Genomic DNA, 21,296 nt, shown 5'->3' with positions numbered 1-21,296 from the left:
GACTCATTTCAGACCTAGAGACACATGCATATTGAAAGTGAAGGGTTGGAGAAAAGTACCTAGACACATATCTAACATCCTTCCCAAAAGCTAACTAAAAGTGGATCATAGACCTAATAGTAAAGTGCAAAACTGTAAAACTCATAGAAAATAACATAAGAGAAAACCTAGATGACTTTAGATATAGTGACGTCTTTTTAGATACAACATCAAAGACACAGTCCATGAAAGAATTAGTGAGTAAGTTGGACTTTATGCCCAAAGTAGATATACAGATAAGCATATGAAAAGATGCTCTGCATCATATATCATATATACCATATATCACATCATCAGAGAAGTGAAAATTAGAACACCACTGAAATATCACTACACACCTGTTAGAATGACCAGAATCTGGAACACTGATGACACCAAATGTTTGCAAAAATGTAGAACAACAGGAACTCTGATACATCGTTGGTAGGAATGCAAAATGAAAGTCATCTTGGAAACAGTTTGGTGGTTTTCTCTAAGACTAAATATAATTGGACCATATAATTCAGTAATCATGCTCCCTGTTATTGGCTGAGTGGTTAAGTAAACTATGGAGCATTCAGACAATGCAATATTACTCAGAGCTAAGAAGAAATATGCTATCAATGCATAAAAATACATGGAGGAAACTTAAATGCATATTACTAAGTGAAAAATCCATTTGAAGCAGTTTATGATCCCAAATATATGACTTTCTGGAAGAAGCAAAACTATGGAGACAATAAAAAGATCAGCGGTTATGGTGGTGAGGGGCTCGAAGAAGATAAATTAGCAGAGCAAAGAGGTGTGCCCTGTTACTGTGGTTCATATGTGTTTGCCTTTGGTCTAGTTGTCTGCAATGGCTCTCTTTGCCTGTTGTAGACAGGGTTTGGTCTCTGTGATGTTAAGGGGCCAGTCTTCAGACACCTTGGGCTTGAGTTGGGTCAGACCAGATGCCTGCCCTCAGCCCACTGCTGAGGCTAGAGTCATACTTAGGTTTGTGGTTATCTTATCCTCTCCCCAGGACAAGTCACTTTGGAGTGGTCCTGGCCATTGCTGGGGACGCTCGCAAGATGAGACCTGCAGCCACGTTAGGGTCACTCTGCTGATTGAGGGTGGTTGGATGGTGCCGTCTGCAGGAGAGTGAGGGGACAGGGTTCACTGTTAGCAAAACTAAGTGGCTGATTCCCGCCGGTGTCCATAAATCTAGGCTGGTGGGCAAAGGAGAGAAATGGCGCCAGCCAGCTCCTTTGCTCTTGGAGAAGTGTCCCAAAGATATCTGCCCCCCCCATACATGCTCTGAGAGCAGAAAATAAATGTACTTTCCTGCATACCCCATATGCTATGCTTTTCAAACTGCTGCTCTGATGCTAGATCTATCTAGATGGGGTTCCTTGTGATGCTGTTTCTTTAAGGGTTAGGACTCAGTTTCCCTATCACCCTCAAGCTCCCTCAGAGCCAAACCTGCTAATTTTTAAAGTTTCTGGTGTTAAGCCCTGCTGATTATTATAAAAACTTGTGAAGTTAGGCCCCTGTGATTTTCAAAGGCAAGCATGATGGGGATTCATCTTCTCAGTGCAAGTTCCCCTTGTCTGGGGTGACTGGTGTGAGCCTCTTCCCCTCCCTTCTCCATGCTTATGGTGTACTTCCCTTGTGTGGTTAGCCTTGCAAGTTAGTTTGGTTCCCAGCCAGTCTCCAGCCTTTCTTCCATTTTTGGTGTGGCTTCCTCTCTATGAGTAAGCGTGGAAAGTCCGTTCAGCAAGTCTTTGGGTCATTTTCTAGGTTAGTTCCACTGATGTGGGTGTTATTTAGGTTACCAGTGGGACGAGGTGAGCTTCAGATTCTCCCATGCCACCATTCTTTCTGGAAGTCTCAGTATTTTAAACTTCGATGTTCATTAAACCCTTGTCTTTGTTCTTAGTGACCCCCAGGAGTTTAGAGTATGGCAGCCTCCATCAGAATTAGTATTGTTTTGGCCTTGTTAGCTTTCTGAAACTGGCAAGTTAGACACTGATGGTAGCATATTAAACTGAGCAGGCAAAGTGGTCGTGTGATTTGTGTGGTCCACCTCCTTTTAATGAAAAGCTGGCAAGGGACTTTACTGCCTCGGCACTGAACTGAAGAGCTGTGGGAGATGCCTTCTTGCTCTTTCAAAGTGGCCCCTTAGTCCTCTGTAGTTCCCAGGAGATTAGTGTACCTCTTGTTCATTAGCAATTCAAGACAGCTGTGTTAGAAGCCAGCCCTTTAGGGAGCACCTTGTGAAGTTGGGATACTGAATGTGCAGTCCAAACGCTTTGCTCCTCATGGAGAATCTGGGAGTTGGTCATTCCCTCCTGATTATATGCCACTGTAGAGAGGATGGGGGTTATGGTGAAAGAGTGTTGTCAGCTTTTCTTACCAGTTTGGATGTGGGTAGTTAGGCCATTCCCCACCCACCACCCCTCCAGCAAGCCTCAGTTTATTCTCTATAGTTAGGTCTCTTATGGTTTGCTTCCCTCTTTTTTCCCTTCCCCTATGTTCATCTAATTTGTTTCATAAATTCCACAGATGAGTGAAATCATATATTTGTCTTTCTCTGACTGACTCATTTTGCTTAGCATAATACATCTAATTATATCCATATTGTTGCAAAGGGCAAGATTTCATTCCTTTTTGATCACTGAGTAATATTCCATTGTATATATACACCACATCTCAAGATTCTTAACCACATCTTCAAAGACATTTTTTTATTTTAAATTAATAATTTATTTTAGCGGGAGAAAGAGAGTGAATAGGACAGAGGGACAGAGAGAGAGAGAGAGAGAGAATCTCAAGCAGGCTCCATGCTCATCATGGAGACCCACGAGGGCCTCGATCCCATAAGCCTGGGATCACTAGCTGAGCCAAAATCAAGAGTTGGATGCTTATTTGGCTGAGCCATCCAGGCGCCCCTCTTAAAGACATTTTAAAATCTTTTCCATGTAAGGTAACATATCCATGGGCTTAGGTATTAGGACAGGGAATCTTTGAGGGGCCAATATTCTGCCTACTATATACAATGAAAGTTAAACAACTACCAGGCTATATGAATTGTGTCTAAGTTGAGAGTATTTTGCTCCAAAGGCCATGTTCTTTCACACAACCTTTTATGGTTCTCTCACACTGACTACGTTAAGAGGCGCTATTTCAGAAATAGAAACTGAGAGATTTTTTGGGTAACTTTATGACTAACAAAGTCAACTTTTGATCTTTACTGACTGTGGAGAGTATGAGTTTCAAATTCTTTCCTAAGTCAGATCATTTAATCATGGCGTCTTTCAGTAACTGTGAATTTAGACAAATTCCTTTGTCCTTACTTGAGGAGCTCATTTTAAAATAAAAGTAATAGGGGTGCCTGGGTGGCTCTATTGGTTAAGCATCCAACTTCAGCTCAGGTCATGATCTCACGGGTCATGGGTTCAAGCCCTGAGTCAGGCTCTGTGCTGACAGCTCAGAGCGTGGAGCCTGCTTCAGATTCTGTGTCTCCCTCTCTCTCTGACCCTCCCCTGCTCATGCTGTCTCTCTCTCTATCAGAAATAAATAAAACATTAAAAAAATTAAAAAATAAAAATAAAATAAAATAAAAGTAATAATGTCAACCCCATTATCTAGTGGCACCAGTTAAACGAGAACACATATTTAAATCTTTTGTCAGTGTTCCTAGATCATGGTAAGGGATAATAAACTGTAGTGTTTTGTTATCATGCCATGATAATAATAGTAAAAGTGATGTTATTAATTCTGCTGTGTAGGAATTCCAAAATAGCGTGAAATCTCTCAAGGTTCACTTTCTGTCCTCTTTGATGCCAAAATCATGAAAAACTACAAAAAGGGTAAACCTGACAATTCATATTTACCTCTGTCGATGGTATTACAAGTTGAGAGACACTACGCTTAAGCTGAGAACTAGAAGAGGTGGATTCAGAGAATAAAAACAAAACCAAACCCAAAACAAGAGCAACCTCTTGTAAGTCAATGGAGAAAAGCCTCTTTTAAAGTATTGGAGAGTTTCAGGGTTAACTGGAAAAGCCGCAATATTCTGGATTTAAAAACTTTTTTTTTTTTAAAGGAGAATGAGTTCTTGAAATAGGTTTTAATTTGAGATTTGGATTGCTGTCACTTTTATGTGCCTAACACTTACTGCCTCTGAGAACCAATCACTTTATCTTCACAGCAGTAATTCTGTTAATGCTCAAATATTTCAACTAAACTGACTAGCTTTCCTGTATTTTTTTTTAAAAAGTTTCACAAACACCCACCTACTCTGCTGGGGCAAGTTGCTTTCTGATTCAAAGTGTGCCTCTTTATGAGGCATTTGAAAATCAGGAAGTTCTAAACCGAAATAATGAGGTTTTGTCTCGGTTTTGAGACATTCTGAAGCAAACGGACGCTGTGGACTGTTTCATTTCACTGCAATGTAGGGGCAAAATGCATGACAGAGATTGTGTGGAGAAAGGCTCTGTGCCCGTTGAATTGCTGGGGAAGCCAAGAAGCTGGTCTGTCTACAGCATATATGGAAATCAGGGTGGTAAGATAATGGCAGTAATGGGGTCTAGTGTCTGCACAGGGAAGATGATTGACAGTCTTTTTAAAAAGAGTTTTCAAGGGTGAGGATGGAATGCTAGAGGTTATAAATTGATTTTTAATTTGTGTAAAAATATGCTGATGCTTGAGTACCACTTGTCCTAACAAATAAGGAGAGAGAACTGTAAGAGAAACATGTCAGAGAATTGAATCAGGTTAACTTTAGGATTGAAGATAAAAATTTAAAAGTTAATCTCACTGAAATATACATATATTAATATTTATTAATAAATATCAGTTCATAAACATTAAAGATTAAAAATTTTTAATTTAAATTAAAAATTAAATTGTGGAATTAAAAATTAATAACTATTAAGAGAAATTATTTTCACTGACAACAATACATGTTTTAAAGTGTTATACAGATGTAAGGTTTATCATTACTAAATAAGATAGAAAATAAGAGTGCCTGGGTGGCTCAGTAAGTTAAGTGTTTGACTCTTTATTTTGGCCAAGATCATGCCCTGAGGGTTGTGAGATCCAACCCCATGTTGGGCTCTATGCCTAGCATGAAGCCTCCTTGGGATTCTTGATCTCTCCCTCTACCTCTTGCTCTCTCTCCCTCTCTAAAACTAACTAAATAAATAAATAAACAAACAAATAAATAAAATGAGGTAGAAAATCTATCATGGAAGCTCAAAGGAAAGACAGAAATAAAAAGTAAAGAAAAGGTAAACAGTATACAGTTCTTTAACAAATAAAAAAAGTAAACCGAAGTCAATGGAAAAATAGTATAGCATTCAAATGGAATTATAGTTGTATTATATATTTATAATATTATGTATGTATAATATATATTATGTTTGTGTATCTATACAATACATGTATAATTATTATATTATATGCACTAAATATCATACATGTATATATTATACACATGTAATATTATATACACATAATATGTGTATGTATATATTATATATGTATATATTATACATGTATTATATATTTCTAATATTATATGTATTATATATGTGTTATATTTGTATGATATATGTATTATGCATGTATCATCATATATGCAACATATATTATATATGTATTTATTATGTATATATAATATCACACACATATGTGTATGTATATATTATATATTATATGTGTATATGTGTATATATGTGTGTGTGTATTATAATACATAATATTATATGTGTATGTATATATTATATATTATATGTATATATATGCATATATATGTATGTATATATGTGTGTATATATAGGTGTATATTATATGTTTATGTCATACACATATAATAGTTATACACATATAATAATTATACACTTATAATCTCATATATATATCATACATATATATGAAGCTTGAAACTTTAAAAAACCACTTGTATTTGAGGCTTTATATGATGATTTAATAGGTGAAAAAAATAGTATTTTGTACCAGTTGAAGAAAATTGAAGTGTCATAATTTAGGACTGAAAAAAAACTTTTGTCTTTGATAAAAGTCATCAATTCAGAGGAAAAAGGAGTTCAGATGAGGAAAAGATGATTTCTAATTCTTGTTAAATGACTTCATTTATTTTTTTATTCATTTGATATTTTGAATATTTCTATAATAGCTGCTTTAAAGTATATGTCAGATGATTCCAACATCTGTCATCTCAGCATTGGCTTCTGTTGATTGTCTTTGCCCATGTTTGTTGAAATTCACATGGTTATTCATATGGTGAATAATTCTTGAATGCAATCCGCACACTTTGAGCAAACATTTTGTTATAAGAATTTTGACTTTGTTTACATTTTTGGAGTATATGGGTATTTTTGGTTTTAGGAGGCAATTACTCTGGCTAGTTCAAGCATTCTGTAGGCTTTAATTCCAATGTCAACTCAGTTTTTGGATCCTTTGTAGTGTATTTAGATCTTTCCTGTGTGTGCATCAACCATTGGTTATTCTGGGAAAAATTAATGAAAAATTTTCTAGTGTGGAGAGAATGTTAGAGGCAAATATGTCTGTATCACCAAGAACATCTTAAAAATTTTTTAATGTTTATTTATTTTTTGAGAGAGAGATAGGGTGTGAGCCAGGAAGGGGCAGTAGAGAGAGGGAGACACAGAATCTGAAGCAAGCTCCAGGGTTCAAGCAGTCAGCACAGAGCCCTACATGAGACTCGAACCCATGAACCATGGGATCTTGACCTGAGCCCAAGTCATACACTTAACCAACTTATCCACCCAGGGGCCCCTAGCCAGGAACATATAGTAGCTAAACGTGTGTATGGTGGCCAACTGATGGGCTCTAAAGAAAGTTCCAACAACAAAATTTACAAGAGGGTTTAGGGGCACCTGCGTGGCTCAGTCAGTTAAGCTTCTGACTTTGACTCAGGTCATGATCTCATGGTTCATGAGTTCAAGCCCAACATCCGGCTCTCTGCTGTCAGCACAGAGCCCACGTCAGATTCTCTGTCCCCTTCTTTCTCAGTCCCTCCGCTGCTCAGGCTATCTCTCTCAAAAATAAATAAACATTAAAAAATATTTACAACAGGTTTCAGATAATATAGGATGTTTTGAGATACAACACAAATAGAGAAAATTGTACAAAACACTTATACAGCTTAATGAATTATTCTAAGGTGAGCATTCTTGTTAAATGCTATCTTTTTCTCGGGTGCCTGGGTGACTCAGTTGGTTGGGCAGCTGTGACTTTGGTCAGATCATGATCCCACTGTCATGAGATCTAGCCTGCATTGGGCTCCATGCTGATTGTGTAGCCTGCTTGGGATTCTCTCTCCCTCTCCCTTTGCCCCATCTCTGCTCAAACACACTCTCTCTCTCCTTCCTTTTCTCTCTCTCAATAAAGAAAATACTGTCTTTGTTAGATAAAGAAACTTGGCATCCACCTCAGAAGCCCTCTAGGCATTCTTTAGGAATAACACTAAGTTGACTTTTATGAGGATCATTTTCTCACCTTAATTTTGACTTAAATAAAAAGCCTTTAAATCCCTTTTAACCAAAAATCCCCTATGATTACTTTTCAAAATTTGCTTTTCACAGTTTTTTTTTAAGATTTAAGATACTTTATTATGTAGAATTTCCAATAGTCTGAAGTTTGCTGATTTTATTCCTGTCATTTAATTAACATGAATCTCTCTTACATTTCTTTTAAATTGGTAGCTGGGTCTGTAAGTAGAATGAGATTTGTACTTAGTTTTTGGAAGGGGTGCAAAGCTACTTCATGGCTTGTGTGTTAAGAGCAGTGCTTCTGTGAGCAAGTAAACTCCAGAGGCAAAATTGCAAATTCATAGAATGACAGGCTAATTGTCCCCTCTAGTGAGAAGGAATGAAGAGGAAGTAACATTTTGATGATTAATGGTTCTAGGAGTCTGATGGGTGTTCTGCAGTTAATGTAAAAAAAACAAAACAAAACAAAACCTAAAGAAAAATGTGTTCTTCATTCTTTTTTTCCAGGTTCTCTGCTTTCAAAAAAGTATTTTACTGACATTAAAAAGATTCTAGCTGTTTCCCTCATAATCATAATCTCCATAATTTTATTATGTATGCTGTTTATTTTTATTTCTGGTAAGTAAATTGTAATCTTGTTCATCTAGAGAAGTTCACTTTCCAAAAGAAGAAGGCACTTAGTGATAATTTTCCTGTTCTTTACAGTTCCTATTTTTTTTTTCATTTCACCAATTAAGTTAAATTCCAGTAACCTTATAAGTGGGGTCTAAGATTTTAATTGTGTAATATAGGGGTTATATTATTACAAACTTAAGAGAATGACCATAGTTTGCAAAAGGTAGAACCCAATTGCCAGTCATATTGTGCTTTAACTTATGTTATTGCTAGGCCTTTTATCATGTAGTTTTACTATATATATTTATACATATATATCAGAAAATTATGCCCTTGAGTCATAGAAAACAAAATCCATGATTCAACTCAAATGCAAGTAATAACTGTTTAAAATATATGTTTGTGTCCTTCTATATTTTTATGTCTTTTTTAATTCTTTTCACACCTAATCACATACTTCTTAATCCTTTATTAAATTCTTGGTCACCAAATTGCTGGTCAAATAATAGGTTAATCAGAGTATAGAGTTTAAAAGCACAAATTTGAGTAAAAATCCTGGATTTAGATGGCTTGGGTTTGAATTCTAGCTCTTTCATTGGTGTAGCTTTGTAAACTTGGAGAGCTCTAATACCCTCTCAGTGCTTCAGTTTACTTAATGTTGTTGAAACAATTAAATATATTTGTAGATGATTGAACTTGGACAATGTCTGGAGCACAGTTAGTATACAATGAATATTGTTATTTGTTAGAAAACTCAAATTATTTTTAGTTAAAATAATATTGGAATCTGTATGTTGCTAAAAATTTCAAATTTCCTAAAATCATACAAATCCTTCATGTAATGAAATCTGATGAAAATCAGAAATGGTTGAATAATTGTCCCAAAGTCATACATTTCATATAGGGCAAAGGCAAGACTCTGATCTAATTATTTTGGATCCATTAGAATTTACTCCCTTTTAAAGCAGGTATATGTTCACACAAATTTATAAAGTGTTTCCATTTTTCAAGAATAATATATTAATTTATACTGGTCATACCCCTAAGTTCTCATGGCATTTGTTATCTGAGGGTTATAATTATTAATTTGTATGTGCATTTTTTATATTTGCTGTGAGCAACTTCAGGGGGGAAAAACCTTTTTTTTTTCTATATCCTTAGTCCCTAGCTTAGTATCTGGAACAGAATAAGTGTTCAATAGATGATCACTGATTGCATACATTTCTAATATTTTACATTTTGAATACAATTTTAAATATCTAGGCTTCCTTTTCCAATTTTCCAACTTCTCTAATCATACTATCCATACTAGAATTTTGGATAAGGATTGTTCCTTCTAAAAGAGAGTAGTGCAGTCTAGTAATAAGGCACATACACATTTTCACCACCAAACTCTCTGGATTCAAATCTCAAATCTGCGAGCATGAACTGTGGAAATTTTAGAAAATTACTTAAACATCTATTCGTAATCTCTCCATCTGTAAAAATGGACATGATACATCAATCCACCTCATAAGCTTATGAGCATTAATAAACTAAACCAGTAGATAAAGTAGACAGAGACTTTTCTTTTTAAATCATTTTGGTTTTCTTTTTGTATGTTCTGTATAGTCACTATGTGACTGTGATATGTGAAGGACTAATTTTCAGTCCTAGGTGGACTACTATAGTTTTACTTGTTTTTAAATTTTTCATATTATTTTGACAGAAAACTAATCTGAGCCCTGTGATACAAACCACTCAACATGGTTGACATGTAAATGAACTTAATAGTGCCTTCCCTTGGACTGTGAGTTTTGCTATTATCCAGTCATACCAGAAATTTTGAAATCTGTGACTTCCCTCTAGTGTTGGTAAGAGATTATATAGACTCTTTTAGCTGAAAAAAGTCTGATTTTATTAATTTATTTTTAATTTTTATTTTAAGCCCAGTATAGTTAAGAGATAGTGTTATATTAACTCAAGTGTACGATAGAGTGATTCAACAGTTCTAAAATTACTCAGTACTTGTCAAACTAAATACACTCTTTAAAAAACTTTTTTTAATGTTTAGACAGGGGGGAGGGGCAGAGGGAGAGAGAGACACAGAAGCAGGTTCCAGGCTCTGAGCTGTCAGCACAGATCCTGATGCGGGCCTTGAACTTACAAACTGTGAGATCATGACCTGAGCCAAAGTGGGCCACTCGACTGACTGAGCCACCCAGGTGCCCTAAGCAAAATACACTCTTAATCCCCTACACCTATTTCACTCATGTCCTCACTCAGCTCCCCTCTGGTGACCATCTGTTTGTTTCTTATAGTTAAGAGTCTGTTTTGGGGGGACGCATGAGTGGCTAGGTCAGTTAAACATCTGACTCTTGATTTTGGTTCAGGTCATGATCTCACGGTTTGTGAGATGGAGCCCTGTGTCCACAGAGCCTGCTTGGGATTCTCTCTCTCCCTGTCTGTGCCCCTCCTTGCACATACGCGTGTGAACACATTCTCTTTCAAAATAAATAAATAAATAAATAAATAAACATTGTTAAAAATCTGTTTTTTGTTCGTCTCTTTTCTTTCATTCCTTTGGCTTTGTTTTTTAAATTCCACATAAGAGTGAAATCGTATGGTATATTCTTTCTCTGCTTTTAAGTATCTGGGTGCAAAAGGCCACTAATAGACAAGAGACGTGGAATTTATCTTTAACTCTAAAGTGGAAAGGTAACGGGTAAGTAATTGCAAATTTAGTGTATTGAAAAATAATCAGGATTGGGACGCCTGGGTGGCTTAGTCCGTTAAGCGTCCGACTTTCGCTTAGGTCATGATCTTGCAGTTCGTGGGTTCGAGCCCCGCGTCGGGCTCTGTGCTGACTGCCAGCTCAGAGGCTGGAGCCTGTTTCAGAGTCTGTGACTCCCTCTCTCTCTGACCCTCCCCTGCTCACGCTGTCTCTCTCTCTCTCTCTCTCTCCTAGAAATAAAATAAAAAACATTAAAAAAAATAAAAAAAAAGAAAAGAAAAATAATCAGGATTAAATAATTGGATGCATTGGATAATTGGATGCACCTAATAAAAAATAAACTGTTTGCTGTTATTTTATTACCATAAGTGGCATCACTACCACCGTTATCATCTTTAATGGAAATGTTATAAGGTTACAGATAAAGAGAAGGTAGAAAAAGTGATCATTAATCCATTGTGGTCATCCTCAGTTTAAAGATTTCTCAGTGTGATATTTGCTTAGGATCACCTCGGGACAGCAGCCCTGAGTAGAGTGATTACTTATCACTTTCTCTGCCTAAACTCGAACTTTGCAAAACACATACAAAGAGGGAAGACTTGTTTGAATTTGGTCAACATATGTAGCAGTCTCTTGTCTAGTCTGAAAGTTGGGGACAAAGATTTGATTTTACTTCTACAACACAAATACATGAAACAAGCAAATCAGATAGAGAGAGAGAAAGCAAAGAGAGGGACTATCAATGCGACTAACTGGCTGTATAATAGTGCAAAAATAAAGCCATGGGGATTTAAATTAACATTACTTATTTAATAAAGAAGCTGTGAGGTTAATTAGAGAAAATGGGTATAGAAATAAAGGAGTTGGTTACTAGTAAATCAGTAAAGGTCACCTGGGGAGACTTTTCTTGTTTTCAATCTCACCTGCAGAGAGCATCTCTCCTGGTTATATGGGAAGTGTATCAGAAAAGCCTACCCAATGGGGTCCTGTCAGCTTCAAAATAGAGAGAGCCTCACAAAACTTCCTTAGTAGAAGGCTGCTCAGGGTAAAACTACTTCTTTCATCATCATGGGACTCTTTACATATCTATCTGGCCATTTCATTTCTAGAAACTCTATTCACAAAAGGTATCTATACCGTCTCTCTTTTTATTGAGGAAGGCATCTAGAGCTCTTGAACTGTCTATTATCTAAGAGTGATAAAATGTTGCTATTGATGTACCTAGTATTTTAAGAAAGGTAGCATTGTTGAAATCCAAGTAGACAGGTCTATGGTCCAGATTTTAAGACATCATTAATTCTTTCAACTCATCCACTAACTAAGGCATTAGTTTGAATCTCAGCTTTGACATTTGCTGTGTGATATACACAGTGACCTTCAGAATCGTATTCCTTGTTTGAAAAATAAGGATTATATATTTAGCAGTTCACACAGTTATTGAACAGTGTATTAGAAAGCACTTGCTAATGTATACAGGAAAATGTAAGTCAGCTGTTTTTATTTTTAGTAAGGGGAAGACGATCCCATGAAACACCATCAGAGTGCTTTGAACCTGCATGCCCAGAAGACTGGATTGGTTTCCAAAGAAAGTGTTTCTATTTTTCTGATGACATCAAAAATTGGACATTCAGCCAGAGGTTTTGTAAGTCACACGGTGCTGATCTTGCTCAAGTTGAAACCCTCCAGGAACTGGTAAGAAAATAGTTCTGTCTACAATAAAATCATGTGCCCCACCTATACACTACATAATTCTATGGAGAATGTCTAAGGTACCAGTTTAGACACTTACCTAGACATTGATTTTTTTAACATAAGGAGAGAAAAACCAGTAGGTGTTACATTCTGCAGTGAATCACCTACAAGTTACCTTAACATTCATAGCAGGAAAGTGGCCAGAGAGCAACCCAGGGCTTTCTTTGACTACTGAGCAAGAACTGTGCAAATAGAATTAGAAAATTAGAGAGGGAAACATGATTTTAAATCTGAATTAAGTTAACATTGCTTCAAAATAAATCAGGCAGGAGTGATGTCAGAGAAGATGGCAGAGTAGGAAGCTCTGAAATCTGTACCTACACCTGAACAGCTATTGGACTGGTAGAAACTCTCTCAAGTAATGGATCTGGAACTCTGGAGTCTTGCAGCAACCAAGGGATAACTTAATGCAGAGGTTAGTAAATTTACCTTAATCTCCATGGATTTCAGCCTTCCCACTGAGCAGCTAACATTCCCCACCATCATGTCTGGGAATCATGGGGCCTCCTGGCCATGTATCTGGTAAAGCTTGCTGGAGCCAGGATGGTCAATAAGAATGTGGTGCTTCAAATACTGTGGTTATGTGGTGTTACTTTTGACTGCTGCTTTTCATTGTTGAAGGGCAGACAAAGAGGTGGACTGCCATTTTTCTTCTTCAACTCCTACCAAATGAAGTGATTTTCAAAGCACTTAAAGAAACAGTACTTGTTTTTCCCCCCTTTGGGGATCTAGGCATTTAAGAAAACCCTGGCAGGTAACTGGCTGACCATAGAAATAACAGAATAGAAATTTCAGTGACCACACACCGTAGGGAATAGACATTTTGTAAAAATTGTTTGGAAAAGTCATAACCAGATGCCTTTGAATCACAATAATCAAAATTTCAACAATCTCTGAAGAAAAGAAGTATATTCCCAAAGTTAACACAATAGAGTATGCATAATGTCCAGTTCTGAACAAAGAAATTACAAAACATACAAAGGAATAGGAAGCCATAGCCTATTCACAGGAAGGAATATTTGACAGAAGCCATCCTTGAAGGAGCCCAGACATTGGAAATATTAGTCAAAGATGTTAAATCTATTGTATTAAATATGTTCAGTGAGCTAAAGGAAACCATAGACAGAAAAAGTAAAAGAAATCAGAAAAAATGGTATATAAATAAAATGAGACTGTCACCAAAGAGGTAGAAATTATTAAAAGGAACCAAGTAGAAATTCTAGACCTGAAAAGTACAATAATTGAAAAGAAAAACTCCCTAGAGGAGTCAAAAGCATATTTGAGCAAGAAGAAGAAAGGGCCAGCAGGGGCGCCTGGGTGGCTTAGTCGGTAAAGCGTCCGACTTTTGCTTAGGTCATGATCTTGCGGTTCGTGGGTTCGAGCCCCGCGTCAGGCTCTATGCTGACTGCCAGCTCAGAGCCTGGAGCCTGTTTCAGTCTGTGACTCCTTCTCTCTCTGACCCTCCCCTGCTCACGCTGTCTCTCTTTCTCTCTCTCCTAGAAATAAATAAAAAAACATTTAAAAAATTTTTAAAAAAATAGAAAGGGTCAGCAAACTTGAAGATAAGAAAACTTAAAGAATCTTGTCTAGGAATAGAAAGAAAATTTAAAAATAATGACAAAGAAAGAGATCTCAAAGGAACTATAGTACGTCATCAAGCAAACCAACATATGCATGGTGAGACTCCTAGAAGGAAAAGAAAATAAGTAGAAAAAATATGTAAAGAAATAATGGCCAAAAACTTCCCAAAGTTGAGGAAAGATATGAATATACATGTCTAAGAATCTCAACAAACTCCAAGAAGGATACATCCAAAGAAAACTACATTAAGACAAATGAGAGTCAAAGCCTAAAGAGAAGTTGAAAGCAGAAAGGGACGAGGCATGTACCTAGGATCCTCAATAAGGTTACTAGTTGACTTATCCTGAGATACCATAGAATCTAGAAAGCAGTGGAATGGCATATTTTAAATCCTAAAAAAAAAAAGCCCTGCCAGTCTAGAATTCTGTATCTGTCAAAACTATCTTTCATAATGGGAAAAAAATTAAGATACTTCTAGAAGAACAGCAGCTAAGTGAGTTTCTTATCAGTAGACCCATCCTATAAGCAATGATAAAGGCTGAAATTAAAGCACATTAGAAAGTAACTCAGAGCCAAAAGAATAAAGAACTACTCATAAAAGTAACCACACAGATAAATACAAAAGCCAGAATTACTATACTTTTCATTTAGTTTGTAACTTCTCTCCTTTCATATATGATTTAGCAGGTGAAGTCATAATTCAATAATTATAAATCTATGTTAATGAGCATATAGCATATACATATATAGTCTATGACAATATTATAAAGAGAGGGTTGGAGATGTATAGGGGCAAAATGTTTATATGCCATTGAAACCAAGTCCACATTATAAACTAGGTTGTTAGATGTTTAAAGTGTTAATTGCAATCCCCAAGGTAACCACTAATAAAATTACTAAAATATATACAGAAAAAGAAAAAGGGAATAAAAACAGTACTTACAAAAACTCAACTAAAAAAATTTGCAATAATAGAGGATTTGAGAATAAAAACCACATAAGACATATAAAAATAAACAGATATATGGTAGAAATAAGTCTTTCATTGGGAATCACATTAAATGCAAATGGATGAAACTATCTGATTAAAAAGCAGAGACTGGCAGTAGGCTAAAAACAAAGCAAGATCCATCTCTATGCTATCAGAGACTCACCATAGGTATAAGGACACAAAGAAGTTTAAAGTAAAAGGATGGAAAAAGATATGACATGAAAACTGTAAACAAAATAAAGCTGTGTGACTATATTCTTGTTGGACAAAATAGACAAAAGCAGAAAGTTTACAAGAGACAAAGAAGGAATATTACATCTTGATAAAAATTTTGTTACAGTAAGAAGAGATAACCACTATGAACATATAGTACTCACAGCCCCCAAATGTATGAAGGAACAATTGATAGAATTGAAATGAGAAATAGATAGTTTTATAATAATATCTGAAGACTTAATGATTCCACTTTCAATAATGGATAGAACTGGGGCACCTGGGTGGCTCAGTTGGTCGAGTGTCAGACTTCAGCTCAGGTCATGATCTCACGGTTTGTGGGTTCGAGCCCTGTGTCGGGCTCTGTGCTGACAGCTCAGAGCCTAGAGTCTCCTTCAGATTCTGGGTCTCCCTCTCTCTCTGCCCTTTGTCCACTCACACTCTGTCTCTCTCCCTGTCTCAAAAATAAATAAACATTAAAAATTTTTAAATAATGGATAGAACAACCAGAAAAGGAACAGTGAAGAAGTACAAGTCTTGAGCAGCACTGCAAACCGGTTAGACCTAAAAAACCTGCAGAGAACGCCTCCCAAGAACAGCAGAGTACATATTCTTCTTAAGTGTGTGTGGAACATTTTTCTGGATAGTTCATATGATAGGTCACAAAACAATAAGTTTGAAAAGATTGAAATCATGCCAAGTTCCTTCTGTAAACACAATAGAATGAAACTAGAAATCAACAGCTGAAGGAAAATTGGAAAATTCAGAAATATGTAGAAATTAACCAACCCACTGTTCAATATTCAGTGAGTAGAAAAGGAATCACAGGGGACATTAGAAAATACCTTGAAACAAATGAAATGAAAACATGCAAAACATAAGTTTTTGGTAACATACCAAAACTTATGGTATGCAGTAGAAGCAATACAAAGTGGGAATTTACAACTGTAAATGCATACCTTAAAGAAAAAAAAAGAAATATCTAAAGTCCATAACCCCACTGCATACCTCAAGGAACTAAAAAAGAAAGAGAAAAAATAAATGTCATCTCCAAAGAGTAAGAATTTCCCTGAGAAGTCATCAAATCCATAATCATAAAGGAATATTATACATTTTGTTGTATTGAAATTAATACTTATAATCACAAAAAGACACTCTAAGTGTTGACAAGGATGTGTAGCATGGAAAACTACAATGATGGTATGAATATAATTTGCTACAATGCATCCTAAAAGAGTTCGATGTCATTTGGTAAAATTGACAATAACCATTACTGTGGCCTAATCATTCATTCCAGGACAGGTGTCACGAGTCATGACAGCATTCATAATAACTTCAAACTTGAAATAATACTAGTGGAAACCAATAATAGAATAGATAAACAAATGATGGAGTGGTAATACAAGGTGGCACTAGCCTGAATTAAAAGCAAACAAGTTATCAGCAATTTCTCTGTTTTAATACTCATTTGCCTGTGCTACTATAGCATATCTATTCTCTATGTATTATTAAACAATACAAAATTAAAAAGAAGAAACTTATAAAAACAGTTAAGAATATAGCATAGAAACAACATTTCTTCTGGCAGAGGCCAGACAATGTCCAGTTAATGCATATCCTCTTTGTTTTCTGAAAGGATTTCCTAATGCGATATAAAGGCCTCTTCGACCACTGGATCGGGCTCAGCAGAGAACAAGGCCAGCCATGGAAATGGGTAAATGGCACTGAATTCACCAGCTGGTAAGTCCTGAATAATATGATAGCAATATTTGTATCATAGTGTACCCATACCTAGTGTTTAAAGGACCAAATATATTGGAAAGAGCACTGGACCAGACATTGGTAAGTTTGACAACTGGATCTTACCTATTCGCTTTTTGATCGTGGACAGATACAAAGTTTTAGGAATTAGAGCTTATATTTATACACTGTTGTATCTGCAGTGCCTAGCACACTGTGGATGCTTGATAAACATATAGGATGAACTTTACTTCTTCCTTTATAAAACTGAAACCATAATGTTTACTTCATCTAATTCTCTAGTGTTTAAAGGAGTAAACAGTGTTAACTAAGTTGTTGAAAATTGTTTATCACTATAGACATGAAAAATATACTTAGTAAGGGCTGGCACGTCTTAACAAAAGGCAAATCATGTCACACTGAGCAATTTCAAAGAGTAAAGGGGGAAAACTTCTAGTCTAAATGCTGACCCAGATGTCTGAGTCAGGCCGCTTAAATGCTGAGTAGACCACAGAAGATCAGGGCCTAGAAAGAAGAAGAACAAAAAAATTACTTGTGAAATAGCAGCATTTCTTCCTTCTCCTCTTTCCCAAAGTGAAGAAGGTGGGAATAGCCTGGGCCCTGCGTTTTCATTGATTAAGTCATGAATCCTGGTTTTATTTGTTAGGGACTCTTGGGAAACTCTGTTAGTTTCATTTGTTTGTTTGTTGCCCCCAATCCACTCCCCCTGCCGGCTATAAAAAGTGACGATATATATCTCACAGGGTAATTTTTAATACTAAAGAGAGACTATGGATAATGCCTCTTATATTTAGAGGCTGAATTAATGTTAGTCTCCTAATTTTCTCATCTTTATTCCCTCTGCTTTATTTTTTAAAAAAATTTATAGTTTATTTATTTTTGAGACAGAGAGAGACAGAGCATGAGTCCAGGAGGGTCAGAGAGAGAGAGAGAGAGACAGGATCCAAAACAGGCTCCAGGCTCTGAGCTTTCAGCACAGAGCCTGATGCGGGGCTGAACCCACAAACCATGAGATCTGACCTGAGCTGAAGATCTGACCTGGCTTAACCGACTGAGCCACCCAGGCGCCCCTATTCCCTCTGCTTTTAAAGAACGATCCAGTGGCCCACTGATTGGTTCTCCTTCTTGCATTGCAGTTTTCCAATCAGGGGAGGAGGAGAGTGTGCTTATTTGAATGACAAAGGTGCCAGCAGTGCGAGGCATTATACGGAAAGGAAGTGGATTTGTTCCAAATCGGACAGATATGCCAATGTGCGGTCGCAAACTGCAGCATAGTTCTTCCTTTGATATTTTCTTGTTCCCTCTCTCTGTGCCCCTCCCTTGCTTGCACTCCCCTTCAAAAATAAATAATATTTTTATAAATGCAAAAGATTTCTGTACATAGATTTTGTATCCTTCAAATTTATTGAATTCATGTATCAATTCTAATAGTTTTGTTGATGAACTTCTTCTACATAGGGCATTACGTCGTCTACAAATATTACATTTGCCTTCTTTCTTATTGGTTTGGATGCCTCTTATTTCTTTTTGTTGTCTGATTATACCATATCTTTTTTATCCATTCGCCTACCAATGGACAGTTGAACTTATTCTATAGCTTGGTTATTGCAAAACTGCAATAAATTAGGAGTCCATATTAACATTTTAGTAAAATTTCAAGTATAAGTAATGTTCACACTTGTATTTTACTGAAATAGAATGAAAAGATTGCACAATGAAGTATTTCATAAAATTATTTCTAGTGTAATTCTCTGAATAAATTCCTTGAGAGGCAGTAAGCTGCAACTGTTACAGTTATCTCTTGTTCCTCAGGGTGAGGTTCCAATTATGTAAAAGAGAATTGGTATTCTGTTTTCATTATTGGTCTTTTGAAACTAGCATTTTACACAATATGTGTAAAACACTTTAAGAACTGCTCATTGAGGGGCTCCAGGATGGCTCAGTGGGTTGAATGTCTGACTTCTGTTCAGGCCATAATCTTATGGTTTGTGGGTTCAAGCCCTGCGTCAGGCTGTGTGCTGACAGCTCAGAGCCTAGAGCCTGCTTCAGATTCTGTGTCTCCCTCTCTCTCTGTCCCTCCCCTGGTTGTGCTTCATCTCTCTCTCTCTCTCTCACTCTTTCAAAAATAAATAAAACATAAAAAAATTTTAAATGTTAAATCATTATGTTGTCCACTTGAAACTAAAATAATATTATATGTGAACTATACTTAAACAAAATAAATAAAATAAACATCTGTAAGTGTATTTGTTATGTATATACTTTTTAAATAAAGAAACCAATCAGAACTTCTGGGGAAGATGGTAGATAGGATGATCCTAAGTTCACCTTGTCCCCCAGATATACCTAGGTAACACCCACAGCAGTGTAAATAACCCAGAAAATGACCCAAAGACTGGAAGAACAGGATCTCCACAGTTAATCTTAGAGACGAGGCCATATCAGATAACAGCGGAAAATGTGGAGATGCAGTCAAGAGCCAGACTGACACTCCCTCAAATAAGAACCAAACTGACCCATGAGACTGTGAACACTACAGGCACAGAGAAGGGAGAGGAAGAGACTCCACACCAGGCACCCAAGGCCTGGATGACCTGCATTGGGAAGACGAATCCCATAATAATTGGCATTGAAAACTAGAAGGGCTTAACTCTGTGAGTTTTTACAATCAGTGGGCCTTAACCCTCGGAAACTCAAAAATCAGGGAAAGCCTCAGGGTTATTAGGAAACTGAGTCCACACCCTTAAAAAATCAGCGCAACAAACAACCTCACCAAGATACCCCATAGAAGCAGCAGTTTGGGAGTCACCTGGGTATTCAGGAAGGAGATTTATTTACTGGTCTCAGAGCAAGCACAAGAAGGGCAGGAATCTTCGGGAAATTTCTCCAAGACCAAAGGATCTGGTTAGTACCATTTCTTTCCCCCAGCCCCTCAGCCTAATACACAGATGCCTGCAGGCACCAGCATGAACACTTCATCTAGCTTTGCTAACAGTGCTCCCTGCCCCTGCATTCTCCTGTAGACTGCCCAATCTAATCTGCCCTTCTCTGTAGGAGTTGCCCCAAAGCAACTCCAGGTCTCTGCCCACAAGCAGACCAGCAACATAGCTTTTTAACACTGTGAAGCACACCCTTGGGTCTCCTACATCTCCACTCCACTTGGCAGGAGTCCATCCAAAGCCGAGCAACAAGTGTGGTATTGTGTAAGCAGCCCCAGCAGTGGCCAGGACCACATAAAAGTGATTCTTGCCTTGGGTAAAGGGGAAGAGAACCATACACACTAGGTCATCTGCAGCCCCTGCAGTGGGCGGGGGACAGACATCTGATCTGACTGCTGGTCCTGACCACCAGCAAAAGCCTTACAAGGGACAGCACAAAGAGGGAGCCCAGCAGGTTGGGGTCACTGCAACCCCAACAGACACACTAGGGGCAGACATCTGGTCTGACGACAGGCTCCTCCACCCACCAATGAAAGCTTCTCAGGGGACAACGCTGGAAAAGCACCCTGCAGTCGGGTATGACCACAGTTCTTACTAGTGATCTGAAGGTAGGCATCTGGTCTGACCCAGTTCAAGCTCAAGGCATACCCAGATTGGCCCCTTAACATCACAGGGATGAAACCATGTCCACAACAGGCAAAGAGACCAATTGCAGACAACTGGACTGAAGGCAAAGCATCTCAATCACAACAGTAGGGCACATACAACATACTTAGGAAATACCCTTGAAGCATCGAGTTCTAGTGCACAGGGGCCATTCCACTATAGGGCACTACCAGACCTCTTGTTCATAATGTCACCCTTCCCTTCCCTTCCCTTCCCTTCCCTTCCCTTCCCTTCCCTTCCCTTTCTTCTCCTTTCCTTTCCTTTCTGAGATAAAGAGTGTATGTGTGAGAAGGGGAGGGACAAAGGGAGAAGGAGAGGGAGAGAGAAAATCTTAAGCAGACTCCACACCCCAACATGGGGTTTGATATCATAACTGTGAGATCATGACCTGAGCCAAAATCAAGAGTTGGACACTCAACCAACTGAGTCATCCAGGCACCACTAGACCACTATTTTCAAGAGCAGGTGACACAGCTGACTTTCCTGACACATAGAGACAGACACAGAGAGTAAGATAAAATGAGGAGACA

General features: G+C 37.3%; 1 protein-coding gene across 2 annotated transcripts; it reads left to right on the top strand.

Moving 5' to 3' along the window:
• Positions 1 to 4,341: 4,341 nt before the first annotated feature.
• Positions 4,342 to 18,662, top strand: CLEC2D (C-type lectin domain family 2 member D). 2 transcript variants are annotated; one of them, XM_039223983.1, is made up of 5 exons: positions 4,342 to 4,564; positions 8,043 to 8,153; positions 12,371 to 12,555; positions 17,037 to 17,140; positions 18,298 to 18,662. In XM_039223983.1, exons 1-5 carry the CDS (start codon positions 4,465 to 4,467, stop codon positions 18,434 to 18,436), a joined length of 639 nt encoding a protein of 212 aa, XP_039079914.1. In that variant the 5' UTR covers positions 4,342 to 4,464; the 3' UTR covers positions 18,437 to 18,662. The 2 variants fall into 2 exon arrangements, with proteins under 2 accessions (XP_039079914.1, XP_039079916.1); XM_039223985.1 differs by lacking the exon at positions 8,043 to 8,153.
• Positions 18,663 to 21,296: the final 2,634 nt, after the last annotated feature.

Source organism: Hyaena hyaena, unplaced genomic scaffold (assembly GCF_003009895.1).
Source record: "Hyaena hyaena isolate Hyena2069 unplaced genomic scaffold, ASM300989v1 scaffold_1516, whole genome shotgun sequence".
NCBI lineage: Eukaryota > Metazoa > Chordata > Mammalia > Carnivora > Hyaenidae > Hyaena > Hyaena hyaena.
Note: the sequence above shows the minus strand (reverse complement) of the source record. Positions and strands in the feature narration are given on the sequence as shown.